This window comes from Mustela lutreola, chromosome 5 (assembly GCF_030435805.1).
Source record: "Mustela lutreola isolate mMusLut2 chromosome 5, mMusLut2.pri, whole genome shotgun sequence".
NCBI lineage: Eukaryota > Metazoa > Chordata > Mammalia > Carnivora > Mustelidae > Mustela > Mustela lutreola.
The window spans coordinates 106,345,902-106,367,106 of record NC_081294.1 but is presented as its reverse complement, the minus strand read 5'-3'; the positions used below and the strand labels follow the sequence as shown (position 1 = coordinate 106,367,106).

The following is a 21,205-nucleotide window of genomic DNA, read 5'->3' as shown; positions in this document are numbered from 1 at the left end:
ACCACAGGCAAGAAAAGCTAAAATCAACCAGTGGGACTACCTCTAAGTAAAAAAATTCTGCACAGCTAAAAAACAGTCAACAAACTGAAAAAGGAACCTACAGAATTGGAGAATATATTCGCAAACAACAGATCCAATAAGGAGTTAAAATCCAAAATATCTAAGAAACTCCTATGACTCAACAGCAATCAATTTAAAAATGTGTGAAGGACGTGAACAAACATTCTTCTGAAGAAGATCACAAATGCCAACAAGCACCTGAAAAGATGTTTAACATTACTAATTATCAGGGAAATGCAAATAAAATCCACAATGAGGTATCATCATACCCTTGTTAAAATGCTATTATCAAAAAGTTAAAGATAACAAGTATTGACAACAATACGGAGGAAAAGGAAACCCTTCTACACTGTTGGTGAAAATGTAAATTTTACATTCACACTGTGATATTACAATCACATTGGAAAACAGTAATATGAAGGCTCCTCAAAAAATTAAAAATAGAACTACCATATGATCCAGCAATTCCACTTCTGGGTATATATTCAAAAGAAATAAGATCACTATCTCAAAGCAGTATCTGCACTTCCATGTTCACTGCAGCATTAAACACAGTAGCAAGGGACACCTGGGATGCTCAGTCTGTTAAGCGTCTGCCTTCAGCTCGGGTCATTATCCCGGGGTCCTGGGATCAAGTCCCACATTGGGCTCCCTGCTAAGCGGACAGCCTGCTTTTCCCTCTCCCTATCTCTCCATCTGCTTGTGCTCTTTCTCTGGCAAATAAATAAATAAAATCTTTTTAAAAAATAAAAAAATAAACATAGTAGCCAAGATATGGAAACATCCTAAAGGTCAGTGGATAAATGGATAAAGAAAATGTGGTATATATACATATAAACACCCATACACATTCATATACCCATATACAATATACATACATACCCACACATATACACAGACAATGGAATATTACTTGGCCCTACAAAGAAGGAAATTCGGCCATTTGCAACATGGACAAACCTGGAAGACATTAAGCTAAATAAAATAAACTAGACATAGAAATACTGCATGATCTCACTTATCTTAAATCTTAAAAAGTCAAATAAATAAGTAGAGAGTAGAATGGTAATTATCAGGAGCTGGGAAGTAAGGGGGAAATGGGGTGATGTTGGTCAAAGCATACAAACTTGCAGTTCTAAGATAGTTCCAGAAATACAATATATAATATGTTGACTTTAACAACTGACAGAATGGGAGAAGATATTTGTAAACGACATATCAGATAAAGGACTAGTGTCCAGAATCTATAAAGAACTTAGCAAACTCAACACCCAAAGAACAAATAATCCAATCAAGAAATGGGCAGAAGACATGAACAGACATTTCTGCAAAGAAGACATCCAGATGGCCAACAGACACATGAAAAAGTGCTCCATATCACTTGGCATCAGGGAAATACAAATCAAAACCACAATGAGATATCACCTCACACCAGTCAGAATGGCTAAAATCAACAAGTCAGGAAATGACAGATGCTGGCGAGGATGCGGAGAAAGGGGAACCCTCCTACACTGTTGGTGGGAATGCAAGCTGGTGCAGCCACTCTGGAAAACAGCATGGAGGTTCCTCAAAATGTTGAAAATAGAACTGCCCTATGACCCAGCAATTGCACTATTGGGTATTTACCCTAAAGATACAAATGTAGTGATCCAAAGGGACACATGCACCCGAATGTTTATAGCAGCAATGTCCACAATAGCCAAACTATGGAAAGAACCTAGATGTCCATCAACAGATGAATGGATCAAGAAGATGTGGTATATATACACAATGGAATACTATGCAGCCATCAAAAGAAATGAAATCTTGCCATTTGCGACAACATGGATGGAACTAGAGCGTATCATGCTTAGCGAAATAAGTCAAGCAGAGAAAGACAACTATCATATGATCTCCCTGATATGAGGAAGTGGTGATGCAACATGGAGGCTTAAGTGGGTAGAAGAATAAATGAAACAAGATGGGATTGGGAGGGAGACAAACCATAAGTGACTCTTAATCTCACAAAACAAACTGAGGGTTGCCGGGGGGAGGGGGTTGGGGAGAAGGGGGTGGGATTATGGACATTGGGGAGGGTATGTGATTTGGTGAGTGCTGTGAAGTGTGTAAACCTGGTGATTCACAGACCTGGGGATAAAAATATATGTATATAAAAAATATATGTTTATAAAAAATAAAAAATAAAAAAAAAATAATAATAATATGTTGACTTTAACTAATAATAATGTATTATATATACCTGAAATTAGCTAAAAGAGTAGATTTTAGTTGTTCTCACCACAAAAAAATATGGTAACTAAGTGAGGTGAAGGACATTAGCTTGATTATGGTATTCATTTCACAATTTATAGACATTATAGTATACACCTTAAATATATACAATTTTTGTCATTCACACTTCAAAAAAGCTGGGAAAAAATGAGGTAGGTAGATGTGGGCATACACATTTTAACTACAGTTGACCTTTGAACAACACAGGTTTGAAATGCACAGGTCCACTTGGACTTTTTTCAATGAATACAGTATAGTACTGTAAGTGTATTTTCTTTCATATGATTTTAACATTTGTTGTCCAGCTTACTTTAATATAAGAATGCAGTACCTAATATGGGCGCCTGGTTATGGGTGACTCAGTTGGATAAGAATGCAGTACCTAAAACACATACATACAGTAGGCTAAGAGAAGTTTTTTGGGTGTCAAAAATTATACAAAGATTTTCAACTGAATAGGAGGCTGGATCCCCTCATCACTGTGATGTTCAAGGGCCAACTGTATTTGAAATTCAGAGAGCTAGCACTTTACAAACATTTTATCCCCTTTTTAAATTTGTTTCTAAATAAGTAAAATAATGAAACATTTTTAAAAAAATTTTTAAAGATAGAACCTCTAAGAGATCTGTAACTGTCCCTAAGCTGTTACTCCAAGGGTGCCAAGAGGATCCATAAAATTTTCTCCTTTCCAAAATTTAACATTATACAAGAAACTTAAGTAATTCATTCATAATCATCTTTTTATTTTACAATCAATACCAAGAATACCTCAGCCTAACCTCATCTCAACTAAAAATTCAAAATCAATTATTTCAATTCACATAGTATCTTCAAACTAACCAGAATTTCCAAAGAACAGTTATAATAGATAGAATTCAGGAGCTTGATTAACTCTTGATTCCTCTACAGCCTCTTTTTTGTCCAGGCAACCATATATTCACCTAAAAGCTAGAGTGAAATAAAAGTTAATTCAGAAAGGTAATTCAGATATCTTACTTAAAGAGTTGTTTGTTAGAACAGCAACTTGAAAAACAGACAAAAGATTTTAAAATGGAAGAAAAAAGTAAACTCAGAGGGTATTCATTTTAAATGAATCTTAAATCTTTAGGTTTCAAAAGGAAGAATATAAAGTTTCAAAAAAGCTTTTACTAACAAAATCTTTCCTTGGAGTTGGCTGAACCAGTTGACTGATATAATATTAATTACAATAAATTTATTATTACCAATCTTAGATCAGTCAGTCATCTACACCGTATAGCAAGTACTGTTTCAAGTTCTCCATTCTATTTCTCTGGTCACAGCTTGATTTCCTGCACTTAGCCAATGCTATTTCAAACCTCCACCATTCTCAAACCTCGGACATCCCACTTCATTCTCCCCACTCGTAATAGATGACCTTGCACAATAACTCCGAAAGAAAACAGGGGAAGCCACTCAACTATGGGAACTCCACATTAACTTCTCCGTATCATACCTACAAACTTCCTCATTATCTATACCTGTCTTCCCTTCCTATCCTCCAATTCCAAAAAGCTTTCCTCTTACCTAAAGCCAATTACTCTACCTATAAGCAGGATCCATGCCCCTACTACCTTCTGAGGAATCTTACTATGATTGTTCTTCTGTTTGCAGAGTGGTTAATCTCTTCTCTCTCCACTAAATCTTTCCCATAAACATTTATATGTGGTTGAAGTTTCTTCAAACTTAAAAAAATCTCTGTTCTAATTTCACATCTTTAGCCCCTCCCCTTTACAGCAAAACCTCCCAAAAACAGTTGTATATATGCTTTTAATTTCCATTTCTGCTTTCCCATTCTTTCCACAAACTATTTTAGTCTTGAATCCAGGCTCTTTTTTCTCCCTGAACAATCATATCCACCCTCCTGGCTTCAATTACCATCTATATGCCAATGATGACCAAACATACATTGCTGGTCAGTATCTTTGATGTGAATTCCAGATCTATAATATAAAACTTTCATCTCTAATATCTAATTTGATATTTCAAATGCACAATAAAGACATGTCCAGACTTCATGAGGCCCCTGCTTATCCTCCAATTCTTATTAAACACAAACACACATAAATACTGCTGCTCCTCCATTTTGCTCCACCTCAGTGAATGATCCTACCATGAATCCACATAGAAGCCTAAAACTTAGAAGTAATCCTCAGTACCCTCTTCTCTATCTAATCTAGTTATTCTCAACCAGAGGCAATTCTGTAGTTTACCACTGCTCTTGGGCTGAACACCAAAATAACATATTAGTTTTTGGCCCTCTTCCCACTTCCCCTACCACACTTCAGCCACTTTCCCCTAATCAACCAAACTCCAGCCACCTTGGCCTTCTTTCAGTTCCTTGCTTACTCCATGTTCCCCTCTATAGGAGGAACCTCGAAGATACTGTTCCTTCTCTCTGAAGCATTCTCTCCAACCCCACCACACTTTCACTAATTAACCCCTACTCATCCTTCAGATCTCAGCTAAAACGTTAGCAGCCAAAACATGACCATCCCTGACCTCAAAAACATTCTCTCAGCATTGCAATTTTCCTTCACTGCACTTACAAATATACTTGAATGACTATTCTTTCACTACAGTGTATGTATATGGTAAAGAGACTGTGATCATGTATATTTAGCACAACACTGTGATAGAACATTGTAGCATATAGATAACAGCAGTCACAAGTATTTGCTGAATAATAAATAAAAACAGAATCTCTACTCCCAAGTGTTTCAATTGTTACTTTTATTACAGGTGACTTCAGGATTCCCATCTCTGTCCCCGCTTTGCTTCTGAAATATATACTGCCAATTCAACTACAACATATTTTTCTACAATACCAATTAGCTTACAGACAATTGGTAAGTAGGTGAACAGTATCAATTCAACATGTTTGTTGAGTTAATTTGTACATGGAGCTGAAATTATACATCATAACCATGAAGGAAAAAAAAGGAATTCCTTAGTTTGGCTGCTGCACAGGTAGGAATCCTTACAGATCTAACACAACTAAAAATAAGTTCCCACCTATTTGGGTTCCCACTAAATTGACGGTTCCCACTCAATAAAGCATCCTGTCAGCCTCAAACAGCTCTCTGCTGATGTATTTCCTGTGTCTACTAACAGCAGCCTCACTGACTCAGAGCTCCACCTTTAACTGCCTTGTCTCAATGCCCATCACAAGGCAATATCTCAACTCTATTTCACACATTTTTAATATACCCTGCAGCAGCATCCAGCCATACTAAGCCGCCTACCCGGTCTGACCAAGTTACTTCCCAAGGTATCAATTATTACTCTTTTTTTTTTTTTTTTTTTTTTTTTTAAATGTGACTCAACATTTTGATGGAAACATTGACTTTTTTTAAAGATTTTATTTATTTTATTTGACAGAGAGAGAGATCACAAGTAGGCAGAGAGGCAGGCAGAGACAGAGGGGGAAGCAGGCTCCCTGCTGAGCAGAGAGCCCGATGCGGGACTCGATCCCAGGACACTGAGATCATGACCTGAGCCGAAGGCAGTGGCTTAATCCACTGAGCCACCCAGGCGCCCCCAATTATTACTCTTGATAGTGTTCTGGTTACAAAATTGTTTAGGTTTTGAGTAGCCTACTCCAGCTCTGTTTTCCCATAGCCCTATATTCTTAGTGTGCAATATGCAGAATACAAGCTTCCTCAAGAGCACAAAAATTACAAAGCTTACCACAATTCCAAATAGTTCTTGACTAGTCCCTCAATTAATTTTATACCCAAAATCCTTATTCCTTATCTCTGTTAGTAGTCCAAAATCAAATCACTGGAGTCACAAATGTCCCGCTTTCTTTTCCCTATATTCAATGATTCCACACATTCTACCAATTGTCCTTATTCATGGTCTCTCACATCTTTCTCACAACCGTATGCCATAACTGAAAGCGTCAGCACATCTCATCTGAATGAATTTAATAGCCTTCAAGGTAATAATCATCCATCTTCCAGGGCCTCCTTATTCCAAGCTCAACTCCACTATACCACAAGAACTATCTTCTCCAAAATGCCAATCTGATTGTGTTATTCTTCTACTCAAAAAACTTCTACGGCATTCTACTGTGCATTCAAGGCCCAAAATCACTACCCCATTTCTATCTCACACTGAAGCTCCCATCCACTTCACACTGTAGCAGAGGTAAACAGAGGTAAACAATACAAATCATTGAGCACACTGCTGGCAAAAAAAGATACTTATTAATATTAGCTATCACCATAACAGATTACCTGGTGTTACAGTCAGTTCTAAGAATGTCACCTCCCTAACCCTGATTTTAAGCACCTTAGGTTCCTTCTCTTTGTATTATCAGAGATAAGGGTCAAATCTTGGTTGTGTCACTTACTAGCTGTGACCTTGAGCAAGTTATTTAGCTTTCTGAGCCTCAGTAAAATTAGGATAATATCCATGTCATAGGGTTGTTGAAAAGACTAAATGACATAACATATGTAGAATGCCTAGAAGAGAAAAGACATCAATAAATGTTAGTTTTCTTTACAAGTGTTCGCTTAAAGAATGAACACAGAACCCATTGCTTGCCTTCTTTTTCCTACAACTAAGCAAGTAGATAGTAGCACTCAAAGAAATTGGCTTAACAACGAAATGTATCTTTACCTTTCTGAAATAAACACTTACTCCAAAAACATAAGATTTAAGAGAAATTTTTCCTATGCTATCAAGCAAAGAAAAAGTTAACTGATAAGGAACTATACTTTACTAGATGATATATACTGACTAATATGTTATTAAATTTACTAAAACAACATATATTTAGTCTATATGCAGAACTAGCAGTTATTTAGTTAGTTCTAACAGTTAACTATTAAACATATAAATACATGCAAAAATACAGAAAGCTTCAATACTTATAAATTCCATAAAAAATGAGCCTGCATACATACATTAAAAACCCACATATAGTAAAAGATTCTTATACATTCCCTCAAAGAATTGGTCTGATTTGATTTACAGCACAGGCTTTCATATTATAGCATTACAAGAGTTTCTTTAAAATGAAAAAGCAAAGAAAGGAGAAAGAATGGGGGGCTGGGGGTAGGGGGAGAAACAGTACCAAAACTTCTCAAGTAGTCTTTTCCATTTTATTTTGCCTCTTCCTCCCTCCTCCTGGTTTTGCCTAACTGCTTTCCTACTTTATAATAACAAAAGAATGACAGACCCTTTTTAATAAGTAGTGCTGGGACAAATGGACTAAGCAAAAGAATGAAGCTGGACCCCTACTTCATATCATATAAAAATTAAGTCAAAATGGACCGAAGACCTAAATCTAAGAGCTAAACTATAAAACTCTTAGAATAACACACAGACATTAATCTTTGTGACACTAGATCAGGCAATGGTTTCTTATATACAACACCAAATGCTCAGCAACCAAAGAAAAACAGATAAATTGGATTTCATTAAAATGAAAAGCTTTTGTGTTTTGAAGGACACCAACAAGAAAGGAAAAAGACAACAGAATGGGAGAATATATCTGCAAATCATATACCTGATAAAGGCCTAATACTGAGAATATATAAAGGACTCGTTACAACTCAACAATAAAATATAAAAAACCCAATTAAAAATGGGCAAAAGATCTGAATAGACAGTTACTCAAAGAATATACACAAATGGCCAATATGCAAATGAAAAGATGACTAACATCATTAGTCATTAGCAAAATGGAAATCAAAATCCCAATGAGATACCATTTCATACCCACCAGGATAGCTATAATCAAAAAGACAACAATGAATGCTGGCAAGGATGCAGAGAAACTGGAACACTTATGCACTGCTGGTGAGAAAGTAAAATGGTGTAGCCACTTTAGAAAACACTTTGGCAGTTCCTCAAAAAGTTAAACATAGAGTTACCACATTAACCCAACTTCACTTCTAGGTGTATACCCAAGGGAAATGAAAATATGTCCACACAAAAACTTGTACACAAATTTTCATAGTGGCATTATTCAGAATAGTCCAAGACTAAAACAGCCCCAAAGTTGATCAACTGATGAATGCATAAACAAAATAGGCTATATCAATACAATAGAGTATTATTTAACTATAAAAAGAGACAAAGAACTGAAACGTGCCACATGCAGAACCTTGAAAATATGCTAAGTGAAAAAAAAAAGCAAGACAACATAATGTATGATTCCATTTACATGAAATGTCCAGAATAAGTAAATCCAGAAATAAAAAAATCAATTGGTGGTTGCCAGAGGCAGGCAGGTAGGGTGAGAAGGTAAGGAATGGGGAAGGGATTGCTACTAAGTACAAGACTTCTTCTGGGGATGATGAAAACATACTAGAATTAGATAGTGGTGATGGTTGTAGAAATTTGCAAATATACTAAAAATCACTGAATCATACACCTAAGAAGAGCGAATTTCATGACAGCTCTCTCTCAAAGAAAAAAAGAATGATAAAGGAACAAAAAGCAGCACAAATGAAGAATGAAGCAAGCATTCCTTTTTGACCCAACATTTTTTGCACACTTACTATATTCCAGACCTATGCTGGTTGCTAGGAACCCAAAGATGAGTAAAACAAAGTCACTATACTTTTCAGGATCATTCTCCTCAGCCTACAAATGTCGTATTTCTCAAAAATGGAGCAGCTTTGAAAATGCAAAAATAGCAAATATAAGCCATAGACAAGCTAAGAGAATGCAGACATTTATGTTATAAACTCTTACAAATTACGTAGATTTTTTTTGGTCGGGGGGCTGGATTTGCTTCTAATATTAGTGTTTAAATAACACATGGCTCCCCAGTGCTGATAATGTCATTTTTAAAATAATTATTAAATAGCTTCATTTATTTAAAATACTCTTCACAAATAATATTTCCGATAAATCTTTCTTTGTCATATCACTCTGAATGTATTGATTTCTCAGTGACTTCTGAACTCTGATTTTTGACATTCAAAAACCTCATTAACACAAATATCCCAAAAGAAAATTCTTTTTGACACTTTATTATATAACCATATGAAAATGTATTTTTCTACAATAAAAATAAGTAAAAACAGAGTACTCTAAACTAAGAAATTGAATGTTCTGAGCCCTAATCCAGACTTTTATGAATCAGAAAAAATCTGATTTCCTGACATGAAAGCTGCACTTCCATAAAAGAACAGCTAACAAAAAATTTAAAAAATCAAATTTAGACAGAAAACTGTGTTAAATAAACAAAGCAAAAAAGGCATATTCAACTTAATCCAAAACATTAGGTATTTCTGGTGTTTTTAATGGCATTATAAACTTCCCAAAAGGTAAAAAACTAAAATCTACATTATTATTACCTTATCTTTGGCCTCGGGCAGTGGGATTTCTCTAGGTTCTAAAAATGGTATTTCTCGAAAAGGTGGAACACATCTGACTATATCTGGTACATAGTGTGTATGAAACAATGGCGGCATTGAGTATCTTCTTTCACCTGATAAAGGCACTATGTGGTTAACTATAGTTGGCTCTTGGTGGGGTGAATGGAAACGTTGCCGTTTACCGTCAAGAGGAAGGTTTTTTTCATCGCTTAATCTCCTGAAAACAAGCAATATACCTTAGTGATTAAAGCTATAACTGTCTAATAACAAACAGAAAACAATTACAAATATATAAATAACAAACACCATTAACGACTCTTTTCAGCAAGGCCACATTATTAGTTCTCTATGAATCTTTAAATATTTATTATAGGCACAAAAGATCCCTTAAAAAATACCTTAGGAAAAATGAATAGTAACAATGCATATAAAAAAATTAATCTCCTACATTTGAACTATCTCAATGTTTTACCTCACAAGTGAAAACTTTGTAGGAAAACTTCTCTTCACATATCACTAACAATAAAAACCCAAATTCTAACAAAGGGAGAGTAAGATTAAGTGAACTGAGTGTCTATATTTTAAAATGCTCTTTAAGAGGCACCTGGCTGGGGCGCCTGGGTGGCTCAGTGGGTTAAGCCGCTGCCTTCGGCTCAGGTCATGATCTCAGGGTCCTGGGATCGAGTCCCGCATCGGGCTCTCTGCTCAGCAGGGAGCCTGCTTCCCTCTCTCTCTCTCTGCCTGCCTCTCCATCTACTTGTGATTTCTCTCTGTCAAATAAATAAATAAAATCTTTAAAAAAAAAAAAAAAAAAAAAAAAGAGGCACCTGGCTGTCAGGAAAGTGTGAAACTCTTGATCTCTAGGTTGTGAGTTCAAGCCCCATAATGGGTGTAGAGATTATTTAAAAATAAAATCTTAAAAAATATCTCGTGTGTTTATGTTTGTGTGTATTTAAAAGATCTTTAAGTCCACCTGTGTTCTGGCTCATCAGTTGGAAAGATCATATTAAAAAGTTATGAAGACAATGAACAACTAAAGAAATATGGAAACTAACTGTATTTCAGATAACAGTAAAGTCTTAATGTTAAATTTCTTGGGCATGAAAAACACATTTTGGTTATATAGGAGAATATCCTTGTTCTTAGGAGGAACACACTGATGTGCTTTGGGGTAGAATGAAGTGATGTCTACAGCTTTTTCATATGGTCCAGAAAAAAAGAAGGAGTAGAGAGAAAAAGAGGCAATAAATAAATAAATAAATGTAGCACAACTTTAATGAATCCAGGAAAATACCATACAGGGGTTTATTGTACTACTCTTCAAATTTTTCTGAAGGCATAAAATTTTCAAAATCAAAAAGCAAAAGGAAATAAAAAATAATTATTTGTTTAAAAAAATACTTCATTGATACATTAAGTTGTTCATACAGATAACACTTTAGGCAACGGGAAATGGTCTGGGTTCCCTTAAGCTCTAAAATTCCATGGGCCGTAGCCACTTGAAGGTTTTTATTATAACACTCCTTTAGGATTACACGAATTCCTCACTCCTTGATCCACGAAATAAGTGGAACTCCTACTCTAGTAAAAATATACAGTGCTAACAACATAAGAGTATATTTAAGATATTTTAACATAAAAGTGATGTAGCTCTATATACTGGATAGCTTCTACTGAGAATGCCAATTTTAGTTTTTAAAATATGTGTAACCATGAGCCAATGGTATTAACTTTCATTTGTGATTCACAAGTTAGCTATCAGATAACTTCAAAAATATTAAAATCTGAATAAAGTCAATACTTTTAGGATCATTATATAGCTTTCCACAACAACTCTGATGTACAACTCACAGTGCTTCTAAGCAGAGGATCTAGAGCCAGACCACCTGGGTTCAAATCCCAGTATGCTTCCACCTGAATAACTAGTTGCTTAGCCTCTGTATGCTTCATCTTTCTCAAAAGAAGAGAAGTAACATACCTCATAGAGTGTTGTGAAACTTAAATTATTTGTAAAGTCCTAACAACAGTGCCAATTTAGTGACCAATTATTTCTTAGCTAGTGTTATTTTAAATTGGACATAAAGATATGGAATAACTACATAGGCTTTAAACAGTAGTATCTTGCCAGTACTGCCAAATTTTATTTTAATAATCATCTCTAAAGTTCTATTACAATGACTTTGTGATACATCCATTTCTTTTAATTGGTTAAGATTAACTGATTCTGATTTCTCTATAGAAAGCTTTAAGTCATGTAGAAATTTTTACTAAAACAATAGTTATTATGGAACCTTACCTGTGTAAGATTGAGATAAATCAATAGTAAACTTTATTGTAAAGAAGGTATTATGGGCTGAGCTGTGTACCCTCAAAATTCTTACAGTTTAGCCCTAATTCCCAGTACCTCAAAATGTAGTTTTGGACATTTGGCCTTTAAAAACATTACAGTGGTGTCATTCAAGTGGGCCCTAATCCAGTATGACTCGTGTCCTCAGATGAAGAGGAAATTAGGACACACAAAACACAGAGGAATGACCATGTAGGACACAGAGAAAGCAGTCATCTACAAACCAAGGAGTGAGGCCTCAATAGAAACCAAACCTGCCTGGACCTTGATCTTTCAGACCTCTGGCCTCCAGAATTGTGAGAAAATAAATTTCTGCTGTTGTTGTGCTTTGTTATGGTAGCCCCAGCAAACTAATACAGAAAACTGCCTAATTTAGTTAATATTTTAATTCAAAGTAGTATTCTGAAGAAATATAGCTTCATTCCATCTAAAATTTGCAGTGTCAGGAATAAATCAACAAAAACATCCCTAAATTTTCTTAAATATATAATAGAAGTTTTAAAATTCTCTGATAGGACTGATCACACAGGTTCCAGAAAATAAAATTTAGGGCATAGTACCCATCCAATCTTAATATAAGAAACACTGATCTACAGTTCTGAGAAATCCCAACTCTTCTTCTAAAATTAAGAAGTACTTACTTCCTTCCTCGAAATAATGGAGATGTTGAGGTCTGTATTGGACTGACATTTCCATACGTCAACTGCTGTAAAGACACAGCTCTTGACAAGCTACCAAAAACACATAAAAAACAGTAGTAATAAACACTTTTACCTTAAAAACAAAGAACCAATTTCATAAAAACTAAATATTTCACTGACCAAAAGAAAACAAGACAATGACATTTTAACTTCAAATGTTTCATATGAAAAGGGCTTCTGTCAAGTAGAAAACAAAATTTATAAATGATATGGACCAAAATATCACTGTACTTACTCTGTATTCTGAAAGTTAAACTGTGCATCTATAAGCTGCTGGTGTGAATAAAGAGTTGGCGAGAGGGCAAAGAAGTTATGTTGTTGATGGTTTGGGGTGAAAGGCGGGCGACCCAAAATTGAGTTTGGGAACATGCTCTTGTTCACTAAAAGTGAACATGTATTCTTCTACCTAGAATAGTTTTAAAAGACAAATTATTATATCTTAAAAATATTGAACTCTTTATTAACTAACATCTACTATTTAAAAGCAATCAGTTACCAAGTTATGAATTTCATTTGCAAAGTTATTTCAAAAGTTTAAACATCAATATGTCCCACTACATGTAACAAAAAACTTGGTAATAATGAATTTTATTTTTTTAACTTTTTTTTTTGCTAATGAATTTTAAATCTAGATTAAGATAATTATTATTCAAATAATAGTAAAATATATGCAAGTTTCTAATTTCTTCAAAATTTCCCCTAATATCAACAGACCTTTCAGAAATAAACTTATCACCACCTACTCTGATAATTTAAAAAAACACCCAATACAAACATTTAATGAAGCCATACAATTCTTGTGTTTATTTATACCCAATCTAATTTATTCAAAGATATAAGCCATAATAAGATAACCCAATTCCTAAGATACAGATCTTACAGATCTTCTTAGAGATCTCCTCAAAAAAGGGAAGGAATCTGTACTGCCTAATAACTCTAAAATTCCGAGATTCCCTTCAAAGTCTAAATAACTTCTATAAAGGACATCTAGTAAGAGAGAGCTTGTTCCACAGCAATTGGAAAAATTTATATATAATAGTCCCCGCTTATCCATGACTTCATTTTCTGTGGTTTCAGTTATCTGTGGTCAACTGCAGCCCAAAAGCAAATGATCCTCCTTTGACATAAACTCAGGTCAATAGCAGCCTAACGCTATGTCATAATACACACATCATTCACCTCACTTCATCTCATCACATAGGCATTTTATCAACGATAGCATCATCACAAAAAGGGTGAATACAGTATAAGATATTTTGAGAGACAACATTCATAAAACTTCTATCACAGTAGATTATTAAAACTGTTCCATTTTCTTCTTAGTTGTTATTGTGCTGAGTTTATAAATTATACTTTATCATAAGTATGTGTGTAGAGGATAAAACCATAGTATATATAGGGGTCAGCAGTACCCAGTTTTAGGCATCCCCTAGGGGTTTTGGACTATCTCCACTGTGGATAGGGAAGAGGGGGCCTACTGTACAAAGCAATCAGAATCATTCAGTGACCAGGTAAGAGACTAGATATTTATACTTTGCAATGACTCATCCCAAAAGGCTGGAAACTTACAAAGAATAGGTAACAAACTGAAAGCAAATACTAAGAAAAATCAACAAAGTGAAAATAGGATTCCCAGCCCACCTCCCAACACAGGCAACAAGAAAACTCATCTATGGAGTAACTGAGAAAAAACTATATACTATAGTAACCAGAGAGCCTATAATATAGTAACAGTTTTCCAAGGAAAAGTTAAGCCTGCTAGGAAGCTACAGTGAAGCCTACTACTGGACGTCCACCCATATACAAAGAGCTTGCAATTAGATTTCCAGTAACTCTCACTTAAAATAAACATCCACAGATCACCATTAGAAATAAAAAGATCAAGGAATAAACAAAAACAATGCCAAGAACAAGTTAAAACTCAAAAAATAAAATAAAATAATAAAATAAAAACACTCCATACATAAAACAAGAATATGCTGTTTTCAGGACACCTGAGTGGCTCAGTCAGTTGAGCAACCAACTCTTGATTTCAGCTCAGGTTGTGAGATCAAGCTCTGCATCGGCCTCCTGTCCTCAGCATGGAGTCTGCTTCCTTCTCCCTCTGCCCAAGGGGAACCTGGGAGGGGAGCAAGGGATCCCCTGCTCATACATTCTCTCTCTCTCTCTCTCTCTCTCTCCAGTAAGTAAATAAATCTTTAAAAAAAGAGGAAGAAGAATCTCAGCTGGTCCACCCAAGAACCCCAGGACCAACCCTATTCCCCCCACACAGTCCCATTCCCACTCCAACAAGATGAAAGAAGCTATCACTAACCAGAAGAAACTCACCAAACTGCAAGTACTAGTGTGCATTAGTGGGAAAGGAATTGCTCACGGAAAGAAGAAGGTGGTTCACAGAACAGCTACAACTTAAAAAGTTCGGGGTAAACAGTATCTCTGGTATAAAAGTGAGTATGTTCACAAACCAAGGAACACTGATCCGCTTTAACAACTCCAAAGTTCAGGAATCGCTAGCAGCAAACACTTTCACCATTAAAGGCCACGCTGAGACAAAGCAGCTGACAGAAATCCTACCCAGGGTCTTAAACAAACTCAGTGCAGAGATTCTGACCAGTTCAAGAAGACTGGCTGAAGCTCAGCCCAAATAATCTGTGGATGGAAAAGCCCCACTTGCTACTGAAGAGGAGGAGGATGATGCAGTTCCAGATCTTACAGAGAACTCAGAAGAAGCTTCCAAGAATAAAGCAAACTGAACTGAGTCAACTTCTGAAGAAGATAAAACTTGAAGAAGTTACTGGGAGCTGCTCTTTTAAAGTATGACTGCTTTTTAAAATTCTGTTCATGGATCTAACAAAATCTAGATCTCTAATATTTTTATGCCCAAACTCCTTAGATACTGCAGCTCTTTTCAGTTTTTGCTTACACACAATTCATTCACTGCAGCTAATTAAGCTGAAAAAGCCTGAGAAGAAAGTTGGAAACAAGGTTAATAAAGTTCTTTGCCTAAGGGGAAACAAAAAAAAGACTATACTGTTTAAAAATCAAAAAAATCTCTTGGAAATCACAAAATTGAAAGCAGAACTGTTGAGTAAAAAGTTAAAAGATAACACTGAGGAAATCTCTTAGAACAAAAAGGAAAAACAGATGAGGGTAGAAAGGAGGCAGGACAGTAAGAGGAAAAATATAAGAGAATCAAATTATATGGTCAAACATAACAGAAGTTCCTGTAGAAAAGCGAAAACACAGAGAAGGAAATTATCAAATAAATAAAACAAGAAAATGTCCAGGGCTGAAGAAAACCAATTCTGAGAATTAAAGGACCTAATGAGTACAAAGTACATTAAAAAATAAATACACATCAAAGTATGGTGAATTTCAGAATATCAGGAAAAAGAAGCTTACGAAATATTACAAAAGAGAAAAATGTTATAAAAGGGCTGACAATCAAAATGTCTTTAAACTCCCTAACAGCAACAGAGGAAACAATAAGACAATGAAGTCAGTGCCTTCAAGCCTCTGAAGAAAATGTTCTCAAGAAGTAATTCCATACCCAGCTATAATAACAAGGCAAGGGCGAACAAAAACATGTTCAGACATGCAAGGTATCAAAAAACAAAACAAAACAAAACAAAACCTGGGATCTAGGAAAAGGGAGATCTGCTCTAGGGCAGAGACAAAGCAAATTCCCTCGGATGATGGTGAAGGGAAGCTACCAGTTTGAATTAGAGCCAAGAAGATAAAGGGTTTCAAGAAGAAAAAAACTTAAAACTTTACTGACAGATTATCTGATCTGACCACAGAAAGGAGTTCTGCTAACAGAAAAGAAATAATCATAGAAACAGAAGAGTAGCAAGTTGAAAAGAAATTACTAAATAAACAACAACAAAAAAAAACAAAAATCATGTAAAAAAGAAAATACAATCATGACCTATTTGGTTCTCACAATAACACAAACATTAAAAATACTGACTTAGACAAAAACTGTAATAAATTTATTATATATCATTTATTATATATTAAAGGATTATGTGTATGTTATATAGTTACATGTTCATATACATTATAATTTAATGATAAGAGAGGGTACACAAAGGTGCTAAACCCTCATTTTCAGCAGATGTCAAATTTAAAAACAAGCTATAGAAGTTTTTTAAGCACTTTTTCTTTTTTTAGAAGAACAGAAGAAAATAACACTTAAGTAGCTAAAAGAAATGTAGCTGCCTTTGACTATTGAGACCAGACGGCTGGAAAAGCTGGAGCAAGAGAAAAATAGGAGAGTAAAAGACAAAGAGCCAGAGAGAAACTAATAAATCACTCATACAAATTTTGTCTTTTTTCTTTTTTTTCAATTTTGTGAAATTTAAATACCCAATACTGGCAGATACACAGATAATGAGATTCACCAGTCCAGGCTTCATAATGGATTGTGAACAAGAGTCTTGGGCCACCATCAGATCTCATCCCAAGTACCCAACTCCCTAATTTGAACAAGAGATAAGGTGTTACTTCCAGAAAACAAGAATTTATCAACTCTCTTCAACAGGTCTGTACCTCTTACTAGAGGAGATTTTTCAGAAACAATCAATCCTAGCCTAAGTGCTAAATTGTACTCACTAATTTTCACTGCTCAGAGGAAATGGAAATTATCTTGAATCAAGAAGGATTCCAGACAATCCTTTATTAATAAAGTACACTCAATCACAGAAAGCAAGATTCAAGACAAGTAATTAAAGACTTCCTCTATCATTTTCCCAGAATCATGCTCTTTCCTTTCTGGCTTTCTTTATTCTGTTTCCCTGACCCAAACTCCCATAAACATAATTCCTATCCTAAGATTCATGAGAAAATGACATTAAATATAACTTATTATATTTAATTCAAATTCATTATATGTAAAATTCATTATATTTAGTTCAAAATTCAAATAATGAATTTTTCTTGGTATTTCATTTCATTGGAATACAGATACTATAGATCTGCTCAAACAAGGGAAGGAATTTATATTCAGAAAAGCTAAAGTTAAAATGTTCCATTTTCAGATTTATTTAAATCAGTTCACAGTTAAAATTTGACACACTCTGTTTACATCTATGAATAATATGCTTGTTTTTCCTCTAGACCCGAATCAAGTCCCATATACATGCATTCAGACTTGAAGACCCCAAATGACATGATAGCCCAGACTTCACCTTATTTCTATCCCATGATATGTTAAGATCCAAATTGGGAATTCAGTCAAAAGGTGTCTCGTGGCCCAGTAGCACTCAACAAAGCTAATGACTGACCAAATTATCCAAGGCTTAAGAGCTTACAATGATTACTTAGCCAAAAGTTTACCTTAGGGCAGATATCCTGTTCAGCCTATCCCAAATTCCCAGATAAGCATCAAAACTTTTACAGTCCCTCCACAACAAAATACCTGTCAGGTTCTCCTCATTATGAATCTTGCCCTCAAGTCTAGCTCATAACTAGGCCAGCCCTCACAGTAGGACATTCCTATGGGAATTAACCAATGGCATTCAATGCCCCATCTGCATGACCATGAGAAAGTAAAACAAAGGTCTATGAATTTCAGTTCCTCTTTCTAATATTTTTTCTTGTGATTTTAATGAAGAATAATCTAAAATAACCCAAAAATAATAATCTATCATAAACAATACAAGGGATCATCTTTTAAACAGAACAGACTTTTAGAGTATAAAATCCAGCAAACCTATTACCACTGTAGCATTAAGGAGACCTCCACAAAATTTTAAGTCTTTTTCTTTACATTCTGAATGAAAGGCTTCTTCACTAAGTCTACTTGATGATCTACATAAAACACTCTTCCACATTAACTGTGGTAGCAAGTATGGAAATTCCATGATAAATAAATAAAATCCAGATATTGATGGTATCCCATTTTTCTTAGCTTAAAAGTTAAGTTTCTCAATACGTACATTACTATAATAGGATAATCTACAAACTTTTGATGTGTTTTAAAACCACTGCATTGGTTCTTGTCTTAAGGAAAAAATCTTAAAGTTGCTTCTTGACTAAGGTTGACACAACGGGATATTTACACAGGTTTATTTGTAAATAATCATACATGAGAGACAAGTCTGTTTAAAAGTAGCTTACCGAGTAATTCCTACTGATACGGTATTTGCTCCTGTAACCCACGACCTGGAATTTCTGTCCTAAACTTGATCGCTCCTCCAATCAATTAGAGAACTTTCTAGGTTATATAATTCCTTCATCAGAATTTCCTAGAAAGCAGAATCTCCCTAGGATAAAAGCCAAAAACCAGACTGTGGGAACTAAATCAAGTTATCTGTCCACTTTGGCCAAATACCTTTGATACCCTAAACTCACTTCTTTTCTTCACAGACCAAAAAGCCCAATTCCTAAATCCTGCTCACCCACTGTCAAAACTACCTGAAGGTTTTGAAAAGGACATTCCTTTTCATTAAGAATTAGATTCCATCCAAGCGTTAAAAAATAATGTTGTCATGTAGTTTGAAATGGACGTTTCCTAAATGATTGATAAATGGCCTGTTTCACATAAAGCCCTTATCATGGAGCATTTCCAGATCAGACATAATTGGGGCTAACACCAACAAAATCATATTACCATCACTGGCTAGCTACTATGAGCCTTTTGGCTGTCCACGTTAAAAATCTGTACTAATAAACCATACAAGGCAATATATACAAAAATAGTATGCTACCGATAATACAAACATAGATTTAGTGTTCAGTTATGATTTTTTTTTAAGATTTTATTTATTTATTTGACAGACAGAGATCAGAAGTAGGCAGAAAGGCAGGCAGAGAGATAGGAAGAAAAGCAGGCTCCCTGCCAAGCAGAGAGCCCGACGTGGGGCTCGATCCCAGGACCCTGGGATCATGACCTGAGCCGAAGGCAGAGGTCTTAACCCACTGAGCCACCCAGGCGCCCCTGTTACAATCTTTCCTCACAAAATCACATACCACGTATTTGTTAACAAGTTTCGATTTAGCTTGAGTTTTACAGTTTCAGTTTCTTTCTTTTTTGCTCACCCTACTGGTATCCGCTATCTAAAGAACTACTGCTATGTTAAACAAAGAACTAAGAGAAAACAAGACAGGGTTATTTGGATAATCCAGATATTGAGACACAAACACCATCGTGTTCTGGCCTAGAGAGATGAAGAGTCTAACCACAGAGGCTTAACGGGAAGAGTGCAACAATCTGATAGACTTCAGAACTGTACACTTTCCTGCAAAATGAAGAACTGAGGCCCATTTAATTAAAGTCTTAAATTTTGAAATATTAATCCAGATATTTACCTTAGTTTTTCACCACCCTTTGAAACACCATGCAGAGGTCCCAAGACAGTCTTCCTCTTATGGTCCTAGACTGAGAACCGGGCGCGAGGAAGGGAAACGAGTGGAAAAAGAAAGCGGTCCTAAGATTCTTCAAAAAGTGCAACAGCTTGGGGGGGCGCCCATATGTCCGGGACGTCTAAGAAATAATACCGGAACTTCCCACGCAAACATAAAAGTGCGGTTTCAGGAAAAGTTCCCCGAGCCCCGCCCCCCCGACCTGGGCCTACGCGGTTGCGTCCTTTTCCGAAACCCACTAACTCACAGCTGTCCTTGGGGAAGGCTAAGCAGGGCCAACAGGCACTGCCCGCCCAGAAGCTCCAAGGCCCGTGCAGCGAGGGTCCGGCGGCGCACGGTAGTAGCTTTCGCCCCAGCCAAAAGCAGGTAGTGGCCTGCGGAAGGGCTAGGCCTGGCTCCGGATCCAAATTGCAACCTAAACCCCAGGCGCGGCGGCCGGGGCGGAGCGACAGAAGAAAAGACAGGGCTAGCAAGCGTGTGGGAGGTTCGGGGCGGTAGCAAGAAGCGGAAGACCAAAAAGTCGCCGAAAAAAAAAGGCGTAGAAAGCCCTGTCAGGAACACCCGGAAGACCGCCACGACCCCGGATGGGAACCGCGAGCAGGGAACTAGAGGTCACACTTCCGGCAGCCGCCCCCGCTTCCAGCGAGCGCTTTGCTTGAGTGCGCAGACGCACGACTGCTGCAATCCGGGTATGGCCGGAGGCGGACACTTAAAGACAGTGAGCGCGCGAGTGGGGAAAGGGAGAGGACAGCCCTGAGACGCAGAACTTTAGGAGTTCGGCTGAGGCGCGGTCGTGTAAGGCTCCTTCTGGCCACCTACCCGAGCTGACGCCCAGTAGCTCTTGCTCTGATACGCACGTTTTCTTGTTCCTTCTTGTCTCAGCCGGATGACTCCTCCCCCGAGAAGCTTTTCCTGACCCCTTTCCCTCACTCAGCACCAAATCTGTAATAGGCTTTGTTTTTTACCCTTCCAGTGAAGTGAAAATCGCTTGGAGTTGAGAATGCCTTGTCTCTGAAGTCTGCACTCAGTCCTCCGCTTTTCATAATATATAGCATTCCCGAATTCAATAAATATTTCATTCTTGTTCTGGAGTGAGCTTTAAC

At 36.3% G+C, this 21,205-nt stretch overlaps 1 protein-coding gene across 7 annotated transcripts in view; it reads right to left on the bottom strand.

Annotated features, from left to right (window-relative positions):
- Nucleotides 1-20,718, bottom strand: part of TENT2 (terminal nucleotidyltransferase 2) — a 69,359-nt gene extending 48,641 nt beyond the window's left edge. For 2 of the 7 annotated variants that reach the window (XM_059175324.1, XM_059175330.1), the window contains exons 1-5: nucleotides 20,350-20,718; nucleotides 20,049-20,118; nucleotides 12,973-13,143; nucleotides 12,678-12,767; nucleotides 9,669-9,906 (exon numbers count right to left, since the gene is read on the bottom strand). In XM_059175324.1, the coding sequence (XP_059031307.1) occupies nucleotides 9,669-9,906; nucleotides 12,678-12,767; nucleotides 12,973-13,106 (462 nt within the window). In that variant the 5' untranslated portion in view covers nucleotides 13,107-13,143; nucleotides 20,049-20,118; nucleotides 20,350-20,718. Of the gene's footprint in view, nucleotides 1-9,668; nucleotides 9,907-12,677; nucleotides 12,768-12,972; nucleotides 13,144-17,105; nucleotides 17,126-20,048 lie in introns of those variants that run through there. The other 5 variants (XM_059175326.1, XM_059175325.1, XM_059175329.1 and 2 more) reach the window with 5 other exon arrangements.
- Nucleotides 20,719-21,205: the final 487 nt, after the last annotated feature.